This window comes from Seriola aureovittata, chromosome 21 (genome assembly GCF_021018895.1).
Source record: "Seriola aureovittata isolate HTS-2021-v1 ecotype China chromosome 21, ASM2101889v1, whole genome shotgun sequence".
NCBI lineage: Eukaryota > Metazoa > Chordata > Actinopteri > Carangiformes > Carangidae > Seriola > Seriola aureovittata.
Window position 1 is genome coordinate 7,147,983 of NC_079384.1, and position 19,951 is coordinate 7,167,933.

At 37.9% G+C, this 19,951-nt stretch overlaps 3 protein-coding genes across 6 annotated transcripts; 2 read left to right on the top strand and 1 right to left on the bottom strand.

Moving 5' to 3' along the window:
• The first annotated feature begins 230 nt into the window (after positions 1 to 230).
• Positions 231 to 5,730, top strand: si:dkey-220f10.4 (tubby protein homolog). Of its 4 annotated transcripts, none has more exons than XM_056366266.1 (14): positions 231 to 550; positions 637 to 789; positions 967 to 1,028; positions 2,014 to 2,173; positions 2,322 to 2,552; positions 2,677 to 2,817; positions 2,992 to 3,150; positions 3,240 to 3,406; positions 3,532 to 3,693; positions 3,841 to 3,953; positions 4,534 to 4,648; positions 4,741 to 4,839; positions 4,936 to 5,107; positions 5,225 to 5,730. In XM_056366266.1, exons 3-14 carry the CDS (start codon positions 987 to 989, stop codon positions 5,356 to 5,358), a joined length of 1,695 nt encoding a protein of 564 aa, XP_056222241.1. In that variant the 5' UTR covers positions 231 to 550; positions 637 to 789; positions 967 to 986; the 3' UTR covers positions 5,359 to 5,730. The 4 variants fall into 4 exon arrangements, with proteins under 4 accessions (XP_056222241.1, XP_056222242.1, XP_056222239.1 ...); XM_056366267.1 differs by lacking the exon at positions 637 to 789 and having other exon boundaries at positions 5,225 to 5,350; positions 5,644 to 5,730; XM_056366264.1 differs by lacking the exon at positions 637 to 789.
• Positions 5,731 to 7,725: 1,995 nt separating this feature from the next.
• LOC130162776 (interleukin-21 receptor) lies at positions 7,726 to 13,175 on the top strand. Its single transcript, XM_056366586.1, has 8 exons — positions 7,726 to 7,882; positions 9,687 to 9,816; positions 9,910 to 10,118; positions 10,204 to 10,373; positions 11,291 to 11,459; positions 11,646 to 11,751; positions 11,849 to 11,927; positions 12,002 to 13,175. Exons 1-8 carry the CDS (start codon positions 7,783 to 7,785, stop codon positions 12,419 to 12,421), a joined length of 1,383 nt encoding a protein of 460 aa, XP_056222561.1. The 5' UTR covers positions 7,726 to 7,782; the 3' UTR covers positions 12,422 to 13,175.
• Positions 12,841 to 19,062, bottom strand: ube2ib (ubiquitin-conjugating enzyme E2Ib). The gene is made up of 7 exons (XM_056366588.1): positions 18,904 to 19,062; positions 17,050 to 17,128; positions 16,832 to 16,915; positions 16,356 to 16,428; positions 15,047 to 15,156; positions 14,674 to 14,753; positions 12,841 to 13,632 (listed from the first exon to the last, which is right to left on the bottom strand). Exons 2-7 carry the CDS (start codon positions 17,113 to 17,115, stop codon positions 13,569 to 13,571), a joined length of 477 nt encoding a protein of 158 aa, XP_056222563.1. The 5' UTR covers positions 17,116 to 17,128; positions 18,904 to 19,062; the 3' UTR covers positions 12,841 to 13,568.
• Between the last annotated feature and the right edge of the window lie 889 nt (positions 19,063 to 19,951).

Here is a 19,951-nt window from a genome sequence, read left to right on the forward strand (position 1 = left end):
TGGCAAATCATACCACTCCTCTTACTGTTGTTTACTATTAGACACAACTATTACCATAACCAGACGATTGCTATTCTCCAACTAGGTAGTCAGAGCTCTTTCAAGGGCTATTAAAAACACACTCACCACAAATAGACTACATGTCAAATACATATCCTGGGCCTACTATAAAATATATCACAACCAATTTAAGTAACAATTGTTTCAAAGTGGTAATTAAATTGTGTGTGAGGTAAAATAAAAAAGCAGTGTACTAAAACGCAATGAAAAGATGAACTAGTAGCCTAATAAAAGTTATGTTTTGATTATAGACACAGATGGTTGTTGTAACCATGACAACGAGATAAACCTGCCCCGAGTGTCCCGCTAATAGGCATCGTCTAGCCGTTTTAGTGTGTGTCCTCTGGCACGTTTTTGCCATTTTAATGGTACACTAGGTTATGTGTTGTGCAACGGCACAGCTAAGTGAGGGATCCTGGATGAGACTCGGAAGCTTTGGGTCAATTTGTCTTGGCTGCTGTGGCTTCCGTGTTTGACTGTTTACGCCTGGGTAAGTAATGCAGACTGCTGACTTGTAGTAAATGGAGTGACAAGAGCAAAGCACCACCTTCATGTTTGCCTTGTCTCATGTTTCAGGTGTAACACATACAGGCCTTAGCATCTCCATAAAGCAGCCAGGGGAAGCTCGCCTTGCCCCGGAGAGACTGCTTGTCCACACTGGCTGAGCTGTGCAGTGCAGTTTAAGAACATTATCCCCTTTTAATCCACTTTGCCTTCTGCTACACGCAGGTGGACAGACTGTCAGATGGAGCTGGGTGACACAATCAAACACCCGCTTCCATTTTTAATTGCGATATGTGTTTTTTCTTATTGACTCAGAACCCTTTCTCACATTGAACTTTGATGCTGAATTTCATCTGTTGTTTATAGTTATCCTTATTTACCTTGTGATAACTTTGTAATTAGCAGAGAGACTTTGCTGAGACATGGAGGACCCAGATATGCGACAACAGAAGCTGGACAACCAGGTAAAGAAACAAGGATATATACAAGTATTTCTCAGATATGTTTTGTTTAAAGTGGTGCAAGAATTATAATGCACTCAGTGTAAATTACTTACAATCAAATGTCGTTTGAATTGATAGAGTAGATTTTTTGCTGTGTTTCTTTATTTTTAAAAAAACATATTTAGGATATATATAATTATCCTAGTCCATGTTGACAATCAACCAAAGACTGGAGCATATTCCTTGTTTAATTAGTTCTAGCTAACAAGTGGTTAAAACTGAAGCAGAGCTTTATAAAGAAATGGCTATGCGTCAAAGCCACCTGCTGTGTAGAGCTACTGCTCAACTTTAAGTCACAGTCTTGTTTATACTCCAGAAGTATGTGAGCTACTGGTTTATATCCAGTGGAGTGCTATATAAATACCTTATACTCAAAAGATCAGCAGATAATCACTGGTAGATGTACTAATACCAAGAGTAGCTGTAGAGACCTAATATTACTCATCTTAAATTAAAACAATGACTATTAATAATAGCAGTTAACAGAAACAATGATGCATGAAACCCTGTGTTTAAAATGTAGCATTCATTATCAGTTGTTTCATTATCTGCAGTTGTGAGTAGTTAAATTAGCTATTTGATTTTGTATAAATTAGTACAACCAATGTAATGTTCATTACAGATATAGATCTAGATTACCTAAGATAACAGTTTGGTTGTTATCATATGCATTCAAAGAAGCAACAGTACCTTCAAATGACAAATGAAATGCCCTGGCTGCACTCAACATTCAACCAACAATACTGTAAACAAGTATGATGAAAAAACAGGACTGAAAGAGGAAACATCAAAGTGAGAAAAATTACAAAATGCACATTAAGAAAGCAAGAAAAACTAATTCAGGATACCACCTACGAGCTCCATAGAAAGAAATAAGAAGCACCATTTTCTTGTGTGGGGACAGAATTGACAGTTTGAATGAAATCTAATATTCATTCTGCCCCAGCGTGCCCTTTTGATGAAAAAGCAGCAAAAGAAGAGGGCTGATTCTCAAATGGTGATGGCCAATCGAGATACTCGCCAAAAGAACCGAAAGCACAGAGCTGCCCACTCTGATGAAACACCTCTGTTGATCAGCCAATCCCTGAGCAACACTTCTCTGACCGGTTAGTGTTAGAATAAGTTATTATTTCATTACTATAGTATTACTATTACTTTTTTTTTTATATAGAGAACGTAATCCCCTTTTACTGTGCAATTATGTTCAGTTTCTTGAATAATATTAAAGTGTTTTCCTTTGTTTTTATCCTGGAGATCAAGTTGAACATGCCCATGATAACCCATTGGATGAGATCACACTGGGTGAATGTGATATGACAGCAAGTGTGACGTTAGAGGAGATGCCTTCAGAGAAGCCACTCACTCCCAAGAAAATGAACTTGGACATTGACAAAGAGCCTGAGGGGAAATGTGTTGTGGAAGATGATGCCCAGGTGGAGGGAAAAAAGACAAAGAAGAAAGATGTGAAAAAAGAAAAAGCCAAACGTAAGCCATGTACTTGTGGCAAATGTGTGTGCATGCTTATGTGTTTTTTCATGCATGCTAACGCAAAGCTAGGAGACACTTTGGTTTACTAAATTATACATCTGCAATTCATTGCTTTTTTCAGAGGTGGAACAGAACAAGGAAAAGGAGAAAGAAAAGGACAGAGACAAGGAGAAAAAGGAGAAAAAAACAAAGAAGAAGGACAAAGTGAAAGAATCTGAAGACACACAGAAGACAAACAAGACAACCAAACAAGAGCGTAAAAGTAACATCAGTGATGTGGATTTATTATTAAGTCATCAGCACTCTGCATAATATATTACGTACAGTATCTAGTGTTCAATCAGGAAAAAACATTTTTACTGACTCACTTATCAGTGTTCTACATTACATTGTGTTACTTAGCTTTCACAGCATTTAAGCGTCTCTTCTTTGGCAGAGACGGACTTACAGGAGCCTTCATGTCAGGAGACAGAGTCAGCGATGGAGATGGCAAGTCCAAAGAAGAACAAACGTGATGAGAGGGACGATGAAGAAGAAGACAGGTCCCAGAGGGCTGTCCCTCAGTCGCCAAAGAGGAAAAAACAACTCGACACATGTGAGGAATCATCTGGCCCAATGCATTTTATGATCAACAATACTGTAAAGTCGTGGTAAAGAACAAAGCTGTGTGTTTTATCTCCACAGCAAGGTGCCAAATAAGTGAGGAGAACAAAGACGAGGAGGTCCAGGAAAAGGAGAATAAGGGAAAAAAGACAAAGCAAAACAAAGCAGAGAAATCTACGCCGAGTCTGGCTTCGCTCAACTCCAACTACAGGGAGGGTTCATCTTCAAGCAGTGAATTTAATGAAAGAGTGAGACATTATTTAGAAAAAAAACAGTTTAGTATACTGCCAAAAGCAAATGTTCCTCATTTTGATTTGTCACAGAAAGCGGTGTAGTGGTGCGGTGAAATCATTCTTACTCTTTTTCATTTCAGTCAACATCTCCAGTGTCAGTGGAGGATCTTGAGAAGTTCGCTCTGCGTCCTGCTCCCAAAGATGTAACGATCCAGTGCCGGGTCACCAGGGACAGGAGAGGCATGGAGAAGGGCATTTACCCAACGTACTACCTCCACATGGAGAAAGAGGATGGAAAGAGAGTTAGTACATTCAGAATTTGAACCAAATCACTGTACATGCAGATTTGAGCTCTAATAACATGATCTTCCTTTCTTGAGCTGCCATATCTGTATCAAATGTCTCCTCTCCTTCTTCTACAATTAATTTTTCACTCTGCCACTACCAAGGTGTTTCTAATGGCAGGCAGAAAAAGGAAGAAGTGTAAAACATCCAACTATCTCATCTCCACTGATGCAACAAATCTGTCCAGAGACACAAACTGCTACATAGGAAAACTAAGGTACAACTCTCTCTTATTTCAACTTTCTGAAAAATGTTCATTTGTGATGCTGATTTCTTTCTGGCATAATCTACAGCCTGATGGTGTTCTTTGTGCCGTCACTCCAGATAAAGGATTACACTGTGACAAACTCTTTCAAAACCCCCCTTAGAAACATGCACCGTCACCAAGCTTAAATAGTCACTCTCAAGCCTGGACATCAAGTGTGTGTTGCATTTGAGTTTCCCAGTAAACCCTGCCATTGGCCCAGACACACAATCCCGGCACCAAAACACCTGACTTTAATTTACATTTATAACCACAGCTCCTTATACTGCACCAAAACATTTCATGTTGCAGTGAATTCTATGATGCATTTCATGCTTGTCAAGCTTTATATAATGTTTCATAAGGAAGAAAAACAATTTTCACTCATTTAGGGCATTTCTTACTCTGCATTTTGGTGATTCCACATTTTTTTTTTTTAATTAAAATATTTTTTTATATGGAAGTTATTCTTAATTTTGGCAAAGTTGACATTTGCAGCTACACTTGTTAGATGATTTCAGATCATGTATCTTGTAAGATTAATCTGTTTCAGGTCCAACGTTCTGGGTACAAAGTTCACGGTCTATGATGGAGGAGAAAACCCAGAGAAAAAGCCCTTCATCAAGGAGTGTGAATCAGTGCGGCAAGAGCTGGCAGCAATTTGCTATGTGAGTTCTAATAAACATCCCACATATACATCCCACGATACATGTTATACAGAAAAATTAAATCTCTAACACAATCATTTACCATGTTGCAGGAGACAAATGTTCTTGGCTTCAAGGGTCCCAGGAAAATGACAGTGATCATCCCTGGCATGCTGGAGAACGATGAACGAGTGTCTATTCGTCCAAAAAATGTATGATGGAAAAACTTTCCTAAGCTTATAAAACCTGCAGTGACGCAGGGTAAGTTTGAAATATTTTAGATAAACTTAAATTTAATTTTCTTTCAGGATCTTGAAACTCTACTGGTCCGCCATGCAAACGGCAACGCAGACAAACTGGTCACCCTGGTGAACAAATCCCCCAGCTGGAACGAACAGACTCAGTCTTATGTGCTTAACTTCCACGGGCGTGTCACCCAGGCCTCTGTCAAAAACTTCCAGATCATCCACCCTGACAACGGTAAGACATGACCGACTTATTGTCTCTCTCCTTTTCGAACAATCACAAGATAAATGGCTGTCTTGTCTTCACTATAATCCATCTCCTCCCTTTCTGCCATCCTGCTGTCTTTTCCAGACGATTACATAGTGATGCAGTTTGGCCGTGTGGCAGAGGACGTCTTCTCCATGGATTACAGTTTCCCCATGTGTGCCCTGCAAGCATTTGCCATCACCCTGTCATCCTTTGATGGCAAACTAGCCTGTGAGTGACCCATGCTGGTGTGCTTCAAGTGCATAACTAGACCCATGGTCAAGATAGAAAGTTAAAACTATACCCATCATTTTACACAGAATCATTTTCATGTTTTGTATCCTGGTGCATTGTAGCACCGTGTATGTACTAAATATGGACAAAATGCCACAGACTTAGATTTCAGAGGAGACTTGTTTTATAGGTCCAGTATTATTTTATCACAGATTTTATATCAACGTGTAAGCAAAGGAATTTAAGATAGTACAATTTAATTTAATGGTGTCTCTTTTTATATTTGCCAGATGTGTAATGGACTCATGCAATTAAAATAATGAGGACAACTGTGTAAACACTACCAGTGAAATATTAAATGATAATATTACAAGTTTTGCCCGTCTAAAAATTGTTATTTCATTTAAACAGAAAATTTGCACTGTGCAGCATATTCCTCTGTGTCTTCTTGGTGAATTTTAATATTATAATTTTTTCTTTGACATTTTCTTTTTTATACATAAATATAATAATAATCTTAACTGATATTTGACTCTTCCAAACCCCTAAAAATTACAACGTAATGCTGCTGCGCTCCTCCCCTTAGATTTTCATCTATCAGATTACATGGCATTTCAAACCAAAAGGGATATCTCTCATGGTTTCCTATCATTTTAAAGTCTTTATCAAGAGAAATGTTTTTATCACAGCACTAAAAAACTGAAAATATTCATATCAGATGCATAGGAACGGCAACAAATTGCAGATAGAGCCAGTTATATCAGGGTGTCTGCTCTTGCACAATATAAATACTCCCATCTCCCCAGAACCTTATTGCTCATCTCGAGCACGTTGTCAATGCACGTTCACAGTGTTTCACATGGGGTGACAGAAAGTCATTCTGGTTTCGACTAATAAAAATAGGCCTCTGTTAAGCTCTGTGGTGAATAGAGTAAAACGATCAGAAATGCACAGATATTTTTGATAGCGAAAACCCAAACTAACCTGAAACCTCTGTTATCTAATTGAGAAGACTATCTGCATGTTAGAATAGAGAGTTCACTTGTTTCCTGTTGAAATTCTTTTAGGCTCATCAAGTTTTATGTAAAAGAAAATTGAGCCACTCATCCATCAGCTATACCTCACCCCTTTGAACCACAAGTGAGAGACTTGCAAAATGAATTTCACTGCAATTCATGGTTTATCCTGATCAGACTGAAAAGCCTGAACAAAACTGAACTGAACTGAACTGGCATACTGTTGGCTTTCTCTTGATTTATTGCTAAATTACTCACTGCACAAGTTACAATCTAACACAGTGAGTCTCAGTCTGTTAGTTTGCTAGTGCTTAGAGTTAGTATGTTTACAAACTCTAAAGCAACAAGATCACAAACCTCAGAGGAAGACATGGACTTCACTGTCAGCTCTTATCTTTTTAAGAATCACTACAACACACAAGCAGCATTAAGCTGATCTCCTGTCAGTGCACTACACGTTGCACAACACTCTTTTAGGTTGCACAATAAATAACATATTCCGGTTTCAGGGTATATCTTGTCCTACATATTTTGACTTTAATCAGATGATGTCATCAAAGTGCATCAGCATAAAGTGAATCTTAGCATATATGCTATGTATTTCACCAGATACCACAGTGCAACAGCCACAAATATTAAGCTAAAATGCATTGACTGCTGGGATTTCTCAGTATACGTCACTTTGGTTTGTCATTAAGTATGAGTAAATTCAAAGTCGACATCCCTTGACTAGTGAAGTAAAATCTGTTCATGTTAAAAAGCAACAATCATTTATTTTTAATGTTTAATGTGATATGTAGGACATTTGAGTGTAATTGTGACACCTTAAATTCACCATTGCATTGTGTATTTTTGGTGTCTTATCAGCTCATCAACGGATCCACATGAATCTCAGTGTGCTGTTATGAATGTGTTCCAGCTATGTGCATATTTGGTAGATTAGCATAAATAAATGAAGACATCTCACTGAGAGAATGCATTTATATGCACCTCAGATTTACTATTTGGTATCTAAGCAGAAAATAACTAGTCAGAGCATTTCAGATTTTATATCTTAATTGCTATTCAAAATAATTAACACATGGTCTGTTAATGGTAAAATGCACCATTGTTCATCCACATTTTTTAAAACAACACACCAAACCCAGTGCACAGTACAATAGACTATGTGGTTATTCTGTGCAGCTCATAACTACATTTGAACTACAGCCTTACCCCCTTCACACACTTTCCATTTACAACTGCTCTCTTAAAAAAGCACATCCTCTCCCACCAGTAACATGTGATTGATAGCTATCAGTGAGAAAAAGACTGACTGATACCTCCCCCTCTCAGTCTTCATCAAAGACAGTTCTTAGGGCAGCATGACTTAATAGAGATGTGTCAGGGCTGAGGTCCAGGCCAGCTGGTGTGATGGATTGGAGCTCTAAACCGAGGCTGAAGCTGATGCTGCAGAATGTGTTTCTGCTCGTGTCTACCAGCATCGTCTGTCTGCATGGAAATCCTATTGCAGGTTGTATCTCTGCCCGTATTTTTAAAAATCTGATAGACTAGAGATAAACTAGACATTAGACAACACACACTATAAATTAGACAGCCCAGATTGCCTTTTTTTTTTGTCCTTTTTTTTACCTCTGTAGGCTAACATGCTCTTCTTATGGGGAAACTTAGTATGTATTGATGTCTTTTTATCAGTATTTATAACTGGAGAGTTCATTGTATATTATAATGTGTAAAAGCCTATAGTAATCTACTAATAAATGTTTTTATTTTATAATAAACCAACAACCCATTTTAGATCTGCAGAAAAAAAATGTGAAGTAATAATAAGTCATCAGTAATTATAACTATTAAGGTTATTACAAATTAAGGTTTTTATTTTATAATATATATTTTATATATTTTATAATAAACCAACAACCCGTTTTAGATCTGCAGTTAAAAATGTTAAGTAATAATGAGTCATCAGTAATGTATCTTGGCCTGGATGGTGTAATGTCATCTTCCAGAACAAAGTCAAACAGTCCATGAAAGGGGCTTTTCTTTATAATTAAAGAAACATGCAAACACAAAGAGGTTTTAAAGAAGTTTTTAGCTCTGCTACCATCAGAGTGTGCATGGGTGAATGAGCTGCAAATCGTACAGCATTTTGTGCATCAAGGCAGAAATGGATTGTTAGTGCAGCCCATCCATTTTCTGTGATCTCATTATCTTACAACAAAAGTACTCACATGCCAATATATACTTCTTTTTTTTCCCCATGTATCTTTATTGGGTTGTCCATACATAACATACATTCAAGATAGGACTTTTCACCCAGTTTTACATTATTATAAATACACAAAAATACAGTATACAAGCCAACCCTCCCACCTCCCCAACATGAGAGCCGTGCATCACAAACAACAGAAAAACAAACCAAAAAGCATAAATATGGAGGAACTCAAAAGAGGTTCTGGAAATTTCAGTGTGTTGCACCTGGGGCTGCACGACCGGTTGCATACCTTGTCCTGTGAAAATACTTCCAACTGCTCTGTTAAATGATTTAATAGGTTGTGTTAATCTTCTCTAAGAGGACATAGAATTGACAAAAATAAATTCAGAGCAACCCCTAATACTGTACTTAAGTTTTTAAACTTTGGATAGATGTGTCCTATGTAAGACCTTAAATTGAATCAGTGTCAGACTAGCACCACTCACCACTCAGATGAAAATGCAGTACCAAGTTCATTTTCCCAGGTATTCCTAGAAACCAGAGGAGATGACAATGATGATCTAATAATATATACATTTTAAAAGTTATTAGTTCGCGTAATTGTTCTTCCAGTCCATACTGACCCTGAAAACGAATCTCAATCTACTTTCTTCAATTTTAGTATAAGAGATGGCGCACCAATGTGAATGTGAACCTGTCCTTCAATGCTGCAGTTTTAAATGTTTTAAGTTTAATAAACAACAAAACATTTAGTGTAAGAGGTTTATTAGTCACCAACAATGGTTCTTGGACTGGGTGGGTCAAACAGTCCATGAAAGGGGTCTGTATTGATACAATAAAAAAAAACAATAGCAACACAGAAAATATTCACCAGCTAAAGGGACCATTAACTTAAATGTTTTAGTACTTTTATAAATTGTGTATTCTAACATCTTGTTATTGATCTCTAAAGCATTAACAGATGATTTATTAACCATAAACCAGGTCAGTGTCTGATTTGAGGTCATTTTAGGGATACAGTACACTCACAAAGTGACACTTAGGTAAGATCTGTTTTGACTCCTGATGGTCCAAGTGAAACATTACCTGTATATTTGTTTAGGTGAACACAGTCTTCACTGTGTGAATGATTACCTGTCCACTATCAACTGCACCCTGAGCTTCGCACCAACAGAAAACACCTCAGACAGCGAAAGCTCCTACTGGCTGACTTTGACCAGAAAAACCGAACAGTGAGTCACTTTTTACTGAATCATACAAATGAAATATGACCTTAAATGTGATGATGTTGTTTCTCATTAGTTTCTCCTCTCCTCATCATGCAGAAATACATTTGTGTGTAAGCTGACAAACACCAATGAGGGTTATTTCTGCTCTGTTGAAACATCTGATCCGATGGATGATGAGGATGATTATGATTATTTGGAGACCTTTGCGGATATAGAAACCTTTAAAATCTCACTCTGTCACAACCAAAATGATGGACCTGAAACCTGCAAGGTGCTGGATGGCAAATATGCACCTATGGCAAACAGTAAGGAACAGAATGATTTTTGGCCTGTTCTCATACACAGAACCACAGAACCTTTTTAAAAATCTGCCTGTGCTTCTCTCATCAGTTAAACCAAACGCACCGAGCTGCCTCACAGTTAACCACAACTCAAGTCAACACCACTTCACCTGGAAAAGCACCTATGAGAAATGCGGTCCTTTCACCGCTCTGGTCAAAAACTTCAAGTATCAGCTCCGTTACTTCAAAAGAGGAGACAAACATAACGGCGACAATGGGGTACACTTAATAAGAATAAGAATAACATTCTTAGTGGGAAATAGTTCTGTAGTAGTAATATTGACCATAATCTAATCCTTTGTTACTAGAACTATTTTTTTTTTTTTACCACTGTGCCAGGAGGACTCACCCAAACTGATTTCAGTAATTTCACACATTACAGAGACCCTACAATGGTATTCTTTTAATTTGGTTTTCTTTCTACGATGTCAGATGACTCAGTTGTGACAACAACTCTATACTCATGGCCGCTCTGAGCTGCCAGGACGGCTTTTTTAAAATTAGAAACTACCACAGCGACTTCATCGGTGACAACAGTGTGGATGATAATAAACTTTGACTTTACTTGAACAATAGGTCTTTCACACTGCAGTTATTTTGACTTGTCATTGCAAGAAAAAGACACATTTAAATAATTACTGAATGATGTCTCTGTTGCTCTGGTCGACTCCGTCCCAGTAAACATGGCCAGATTAACTTGTTAGGGGGTTAAAGTTTGCTGCCGGGATCCTACTGAAAGGCCCTTCTTAATTACGATAAAAAACTTCTTACAACTAGACTTTGACACTGGACTCTACAAAACAGGCACTGAAGATGAAGTAATAATGCTATTATGTACAAATATATTTTGTATAAATAATCTATTTAATCAAATGAAAAACAGAAAATAGTCATTATCAAAATTATTTCTTTAAATTCTTTTAATCAGTTTGTAGCAATTGTTTGTTTTTTTTTACATTGTTTTGAAATTTACTATTTTTTAAAACCAAATTCTTGATTCACTCATATATTCCTTTTACCCACCAATCCCCATCTCATTCCCTCAATTTTAAGTGGCACAAATGGGCCGCCATACAGGACATTTATCTCCTTTGCAAAGTTTCATTTGATCCTACTCTATTCATCTTTCCCTCCAGGTGATGTCACATGATATTAACACAGACAGAACAAGCTATTCTGTGGATGATCAGGTATTTGTGTCAGCCACTGAGTACGCTGCCAGAGTACGGTCCAGTCCTAATCTGGCTTTCTATAAAGGACAGTGGAGTGACTGGTCCCCTGAGGTTCACTGGAGGACGGAGTCTGGTGAGTCCTCTAAAATATATACACAGCTAATCTAAGTTTACTAAAGTGCATCTTCATCTGGGAAGAAACCTGATGAAAAAGCAGGTCCCCCCCCCCTTTTTTTTTTTTTTGCAAACATGTATACTAAACCTTAACATTTCAACTTTACTCTTCTTCATTTCTTCAACTCTGTGTTGCTCTGCACAGACGTCCCAAAAAAAACATTCATTTCTGAAATGGGTAAGAAGGTGTTCATCTCCTTAAGTGTGATGGTGCCACTGGTCTTACTTTTCTGCTACGCTCCTGTTAAAAAGTAAGTTCCTCCTCCAGCTTTTCACCAAATCCCAAAACACAATATATTAAATGCCAATATATATGGTATATTATCTTTATACTCCTCACACTTGCAGGTGGAGGCAAAGTGCCTTTATCCCAACACCAGCACCCTATTTCCACACCCTGTACAGTGACTGCCAGGGAGATTTCAAGGTAAGTTACAATAGTCACATAAAATACTAGCAATTATCTCGTACAAACGTCCTTAACCATGACTGTAATTATAGAGCTGGGTGATTACACACGAAAACACGGCAGACATGCTGAAAGTGGAAGCATCACTCCAAATCGACACCCTGACCAAGTGTGAAGATGTCCCAGAGGAAGACTGCCAGACCCAGGTTGACCACCTGTTGACGGAAGGCAGCGCATACAGTAACATTATTGGCCCAGTCTGTGATACTTCTCTCTTGGGCGTCCCTTATGCTGTGAGCACCATGGCTGCACTGTCAGCTACAGGGGACTCGCTGAAGAGTCTGACCCTCAGCTCTCAGCCAGGCAGCCCTGCTGAAGGAGACTCAGGGTGTTGGCTCTGCAGTGACACGTCCCTGGACAAGGATTCTCCCTGGTACTGTAATGAGTACTGCACCCTGAGCGCCTTTCAGCAGACGAGTCCAGTCACAGTGGTTGCCATTGGGGAAGCATAAAATTATGTTTACATGTTGTAAAGTTAAAAATCTAAATAATTTTGGGCCCAAAACTCAACTACACTCATCAACACAGGGAAATATGCCTTTGAACACTCCACTACTTCAAGCTACAAACAGCTACTGTTAAAGCTTTGTTTTTACAGTAGTGGTTTTTAGCCATTATGACAGTAACCGGGGCACTTGCAACATTTCTAAAATGTTTCCACAGCATTATGCAAAATGTAAATGATACAAAATAATTGCATAACCTTTTCCTTGCGTCAAATGTGCAATGGTCCTGCAAACAATAGTTCTGACAGACTTGAGAAAAAAAAAAAAAAAAAAAAGACATTTTTAATAACTGAGTAGCTTGCTTTGCTTCTGATCTTGATGTATATTTTCTTTACTCATGTAATAAAAAAAAAAAATGCAAAAGGTTTTGTAGAAAGTTTTATTTACGCCAACACATACATGAACAAAGCACCATATAACCTTAAAGTCTGATACAGAAGAAAGCCTACCTGCCTCAGTCATTGTGGCCATTTTTATTTATTCCATAGCAAACACTCTGAATAACAAAAAGACAGCCAAGGCAGCAGATTCTATCGTATATTACAGCATGCTGAATAGAAAACCTGGGAAAGAGAATTAGACAGAGCCATCTAGAGACACTAGTGAGATACAACAGTATAAAAGTGCCATTCATTATACAGCAGTTGAAATACTGACAATGAAATAAGCTAATTTTACATTAATTTTATGGAAAATAAAAAGGGGGAAAACAAAGGAATAGACCCTGTGAAAGAGCAAAATAAAAACAAAAAAGACATTTTCTTCCTTGAACACTGATGACAGCCAGCTTGCATTGAGTTGATGAAACTGGTACCGAGCTGTGTCCCTTGCACCACATAAGACAATTATTGTTTAAAAAGAAATAACCAGGGTGCTGAAGCACCCATCCCCTCCCAGCATTATGCACCAACCGGCAATTAAGAACAAAAAATGATAGGTCAGAGGAGAGCGGATGGCACAGAATGTGTGGAGTTTAAATAGAAGTCTTTAAGCAAGTCCCGATGTGAGAGGAGCACATTCATTGAGAGACTGAGCGGGGAGGTGATTCTTGTTAAACCCATTCCTTCTGCCACAGCGGAGCAAGTCTTCGCCCTTACGAGGGGGAGAATTTTTTGGCTTGTGCTCGAACTCTTTTTTCATATTCTACTCTGTTTTGGCTACAAAGAGGTTAAAAAAAACAAAAAACAAAAACAGCAGTAGTTATCATGGCGTTCTGATCCCTTACTCAAATCAGAAACAAGAGGTATTTTCAAACTATGTTTAACTTTTTTTTTTAAATAAGTAAATAAATAAATTGATAATAATAATAATAATAATAATAATAATAAAAAGATGTGCATTTTGGCCAATAAGACAAAGAAACCAGGGATCCTCTCAGATTTATCTTGTCATTTTATTTCAGGCTGTAAAGCTGGACCTTTTTTTAGACAGACTTTGAACAGAGCCCCTTGAAAAGTTATTTTACTCTTGTACACACACACACACACACACACACACACACACACACACACACACTAACACAAATTAATATCTTGCGTGCTCAAGTTAAAAACAATGCTATTGTCAGGATCAGACAGACCTGCAGGTTCTGTAGGTTTTAGATGTGAAGCAAACTGACTGCTGGAGAACTTACTGTCTTGCAGTCAACTATTATTTTTTCTGCCTTTATTGTTCAAGTGTGGATTAAAATAAAATGCATTCATTCAGATGAGCACATCAAGACCCCCAGTATGCAAACACATGCACACAATTGTGACAGAAAAATTCACCAAGGTCATTAGGTCCCTGAACATGTTTCTACATCAATCATTACCATTTATACTTCAAGTGCATGTTTTAAGATTTGTAAGAAGCCTGTCTTATTGATCACTAATCATCCTGGTCTTGCAGTCACATTTACCAATGTGTTCTTAACAGGCAGGAGATCCATTGCTAACTGGAGTGGTTAAGAATACAATGGCAATGAGGGAAAACTATTTCAGTGAAGCACAAATAAACCCACTTCAATGATAAAATGAGATCTACAAGCACATCATGATGTGTATGGTATTGTTGTGCAAGTATAACTCATCAGTTTCAACCTAGAAACAGATTTTGGAACTGTACATAAGATATCAGCAATTGACCTCTCATCTCCTTGGCCCTTTTCAGACACTTCACTTTGTGAACCCAAAGAGATTAAATCCAGTATCACTTACCAGTAGATTGTGTAAGCCTCTGCTTGGGCTGGATCCTGGATATTTGGCTCATTTAGGAGTTCCTGGATACCTAATAAGATCTGTAGGATAAATAAAGCAATGAGACAAACTGACTTTGTAATAAACAATTCATCTGTTCTGAATTTCTTTTCTAGGGTTGCTTAAAATATTTGTTGGTCTCAAAAGCTCTATGTCAATTGCATGAATACAAATGTACCTTATTTTCAATTAAAGAGTCAATCAAATATCGGTTAAATATTAATAAATCTACAGAACTTTTTATTTACTATAACTTCATCTGGCCTTCGCCATTTAAAAAGACCTTTTGGAAAAAGCCCAGTAATGTAAATGACTTGTACATGGCAATCCAAACCTGCTTTATTGTGATGGCCGGTCTCCAGTCCTTGTCCTCCTCTAGAATAGATAGGCATACTGTGCCTGATGGATACACATTTGGATGGAAGAGTGGAGGCTCAAATTTACCTGAAACACAATAAAATGTTAAGTGCACTTACGAATCGGATCCATTACAAACGCCAGACAATATGAACAAACTCCACAAATGTCACTAAGCTTTTTCACAGCATAAACTGACTGAACTCCTCCACTAAAAAGGCAGCAGCTTCTGATGTTCACACCAATAGTACCTTAACAATATTTTAATGTGACATTCAGACACCATCACTACTACCCGAGTCCCTCGTTGCCAGATATTAGACAAACTATGTCACAGTGCCCTGGCATTGTGTGCTCCCACAATGGTAATGTAATGTTTTTTGTTCACAACGTGACCAGTATTGTACACTAGGCATAACGTTTAATGTCTTGAGCTGTCGAATTGTCACAACGAGGTTAGCACCATTTCTGTATCAGCACTCAAATCATTTAGGCACACATAAAATTAAGCGTAATGGATGCATGCGTGAAAGCATCAAATTACAATGGTCCCTTACCATTAATGAATAACAAGCCCCTGAGGAGTACTACATACTAGTGAGACTGTCCTTTGCTTTTGTGTTAAGAAGTTATTAACAAGCCTTTCAAACAAAAATTCTGACACGTTTGCTCCTGCTGTGAAAGGGACATCCAAGGATATTCAACCAATCACAGATAAGGTGTCGAGCAGGTCCGACCCTGCTCAACTTTAGTAAGAAATCTTGATCACAGGTTACTATTTTAACTGCAGTGTTACCTTAAGATTACTGTAATAACTTTTTAGACTATTAGATATATTTGAATATATGACAGGGCATCATAAGTAGTTGGGACATTCGCAGAGACAATAGAGGCTTGTTGCCCCCTCTGTGGTGAGAGGGTTGGGGGCCTCCTATGCTCTTGACCTCATCTGGACCATTTCATCAAACATCAGACTCGATTGTTTTCATTAATGTGATTGTCAGTTAGATTTCAAACAAGCCAGACTGTTACTCTTCACACTTTCAGGACAGTAATTATGCCTGGAAATTTAAGTCCCTCGAAGGAAGACATGTACCGTACTGTGCACCTAGTTTTACAGTCCAGATTAAGCATTTCATTGTGTATTGTTTGTTATTAAGCCCATCTACTGACTGAAGAAGAGACAGATTTCTACAAGCATCTGCAGCAAAATAACAGTTACTATGTCTAGTAATCACAATAACAGTCGTGTTGATGGTAGATACAAGTCAGAAACTGTAACTCACATTTTGGAGGTGAAGAAGGATAGTCATCCTTGAACAACATGCGCAGTTTGAACAGGCCTCCTTCCCACGGAGTCTAAGGAGACACACAATCATTAGATCAGCTTCTTAACAGAAGGTCATATATTAACACATATATTAAAACCTTTTTATTATTATCATCATCACCTGTTTAATTTTGAAAACAGGCTGACTGTTCAGGCTGTTACTATGAATTATTAGGATTTCACACCTCTTTCTTTTCGTTGAAAATCTGGCTCAGTACTCTTGTTGCTATTCACTACCTATGCTGTCAAAATAAGAAATGCAAGACATAACTCTACAGTTGTATTATGTAGTAGAACTTGTTTAAAACCATACATGTTCTTTTGCACCTACCACAGAAATGTCATCTTATTAAGCTCACTGTAGTCCATTTAGCAGTGGTTGCTATGTAAAGCAAGGATGTTCGGTATGCAAACAAGATTGAAACAAATTACCCCCTTCTTGCCAGGAATGGCGCATTCCCAATTCATGAGATTCATGGTTCCATCTGGATTTTTAGTTGGTACAGCAACAAATCCCTGCAAAATTTAATAGGAGAGTGCAAACAGTTAAGACATCAGTGTTACTTATTGGAGGACTGGACATAATGAAAGCCTAGAAAGGCTTCCAAGGAAAAGTCAGAAATGGTGCGTCTTCAAAAGACACTACTTACAAAAGGATGGTCCTTCCGCCATGCCTTGCGCTCCTGGGCAAGCCGGCTCAAAGCAATGCCTGACATGATTTGTGGACTCCTGAAATGAAAGAGAATGCCAAGTCAATTATATGAAACCACTAGTCAATTAAGTAATTCATAAAGCAAAAAATCCAAACCTTTGTAGGTCCCAGCTTCCATTAAAGTAAGGATTTTTTGCTTTTCTTTGGCTTCTATCATTGTAAATTAAAGATCTTGGGGTTTTGAAACTGTTGGTCTGACAAAACAAATAATTCAAAAATGGCATGCTGGGCTTTAGGAATTGACATTTACTCATTTCTAACATTAAAATCAAATAATTAAAAACGGGGAAAATGTCAAAATGTCAAATTGACAAATAACCAAAAATAAATTGCAAGTTGCAACCCTAATTATTTTGGCCTATTGTGGACTTTCTGTGACTGTAAACACAATATTACATAAACTCCTGCACTCTGAAGTGGTCTCATATTATAGCATAACAAAGTACATGCATTCATGTTCTTATAGACAAACATAATGTTGGCTTAGTTTGGCCAGTTTTAATTTGTGGAGAGCTTTTCAGACATAAAGGATTTGGCTCATCCTTCTGCATTCAGCAAAGTGAATATAAATTCTACCAATGGAAAAGGTAAGCCCCTACCTTATGTAGAATGATCTTAAGTAGTAAAAGTATGGTATTAGTAGTAGTACCATGACATTATCCATGTAGTGACCTCCAGTGATAAGCTACAGTTGTCTATGTACACAGTTAAGGACTTCCAATACACGTTTCTCTCTACACAAGATAATTAATTAGCCCCTCCTCTGTAAATGAAGTTGTAATAATCAGTTACATCACCTGAAATCAATTATAGCAAAAATACTCAACCTCTCCATGGCGCATCATGAGATTATTAGACTACCCTCACTTTTACTAACTTGTCCTACAACATAGACGGCTATACACCACTGCGTTAGCAATGCTATTCAGTGCTCATTTGGAGCTCTAATTAGACCCTCCACTGGAATGTCTAATGATCTCTATAGCAACGATGCTTTGGAGGTAAAGACAGCGAGGAAAAGCAACAAAAAGGTCCTGGCAGCAACTAGTAATTGCCCACTCAGTATTTACTAACTTTACAACAGTAGTTACACTCTACATCATATTATATATCCAACGTAACACTAAGCAGTTTTCATCAACCTTAGAAGTATTACGACAAAAAGTATCCTTTAGATCGACATGTCTGGAACGCTAAGAGCTAGCCAAGTTAGCCGGTGGTGATAGAATGCTACAAAACGCTTTCCCTACTCTTTGCGCGCCTTGTGTTTTAAAACTAAAAGGGGGTCCAGGAAACGACATCATTAACATTTGAAGTGTTTCATGTCCGTTGAGCTTTAGTGTAAACTTGCTGTCAACACAAACGTCCACAGAGTATCAAAGCTATTTGGTTAGCAAGCTAGCCGGTTAGCTTGATATGCTAACTCATGTGCGCCAGAATCGTGCTACATCCCAACAGGCGCTGGCGCTGTTAGCGTCTGACACGGCCTGATGCAGCACAAAAATGCGCAATTGCACTTGATTTAGACACAATTTTGGATGAGAAAAAGTGATTGCTGCCTTTCTTCTAGCGCTAACTAATGTCTATTCTGAAATGGCAAATAGGGATGTGAAATATTGTACAGGAATAAACCATACCATAACCCATTAAAGAATAGAGACAAAGAACGCCAGAGCTAAAAGGCGCACATTTGTGCATTACCAAACTAGCGAAAATGGCGCAAACTGAAGCGGGTAAAATATCATAATACACGACAAAAAAGGCATGTTCCATAATAAAGGTGCACTCCTACCTTTCAGTATGGCTGCACTTGCTCTGGTAATTGAGCGAAATGAATTAATCGTGCTGAAATCCCGTTAAACCTTGTAAAGTTTCCCTCCTGAAAAACCACCCGCTCCGACTCAAGCTAGACACAGAAACAGCGAAGCGAAACAGTCATCCGTCGTTTACTTCCGTCTTGGCTTAAATACCCCTAGGAAGATTAGACTGCGCGTTTATCTTTTAACGGTTTGGGTTTCTGACTGTATCTCTATGACCGCCAAGGATTCAACCGAAAGATTTAATCTGGTTACTTGTGTATTAGTTTCCATTTCATTAGAGCAGCATAGCTTCTGCTAATAGCACTCAGCTCATTAAAAGCGCCTATACACCGCTTGCAGTTGTTGCTCTTCGCGCACGCGCCCTGTGGCTGTCTGAATTACCTGTTCGGAAAATGAAACAAGCAAAAGTCTCATTTTAGAAACATATAAGAGCAACATTATGTTCGTTATTTGGATTATCTGCTGTTCTTTTTAACATTCATTATAAATGTTGGAGACCATATATTCCATTTCATACATCAGGAAGGCGCGTTGTCCCATTCGAGCAAGCACAGACGGATTTCTATCTTCTCTTATATAACATCTTTGTCCATACTAAAGACCGTTAACCCAGACGACTACCTTTGACATATCAAATAACCTCTTGAACACAATTACAAAAGAACTGAGATAGACCTGACATGAAGTTGTTGGCTGTAAGACGTATTTTCCAACAAGGTTAAATAGTCCCGTGTGAAAAAAAAAAGAAATAACAAAAAGAAATTAGTCTATATTTAAACAGGCATATTTCCAGGCAACTATAACATAGAAGCTAGTTTTGAGAAAGTGACACAAGAGGTCGCGATTTATCAAAAAATTGTAATTTCTTGTCACGACGCTATTAATAATCTCTACACTTCGATGTACACTTTGTGATGTACATGTCTGATATAATTACTGTTAATCATAAAACATCTAATCATGTTTACTATTGTGTATAAAAGAATTTAAAATAATTCAAATAAAACATCTCTGGAAAAA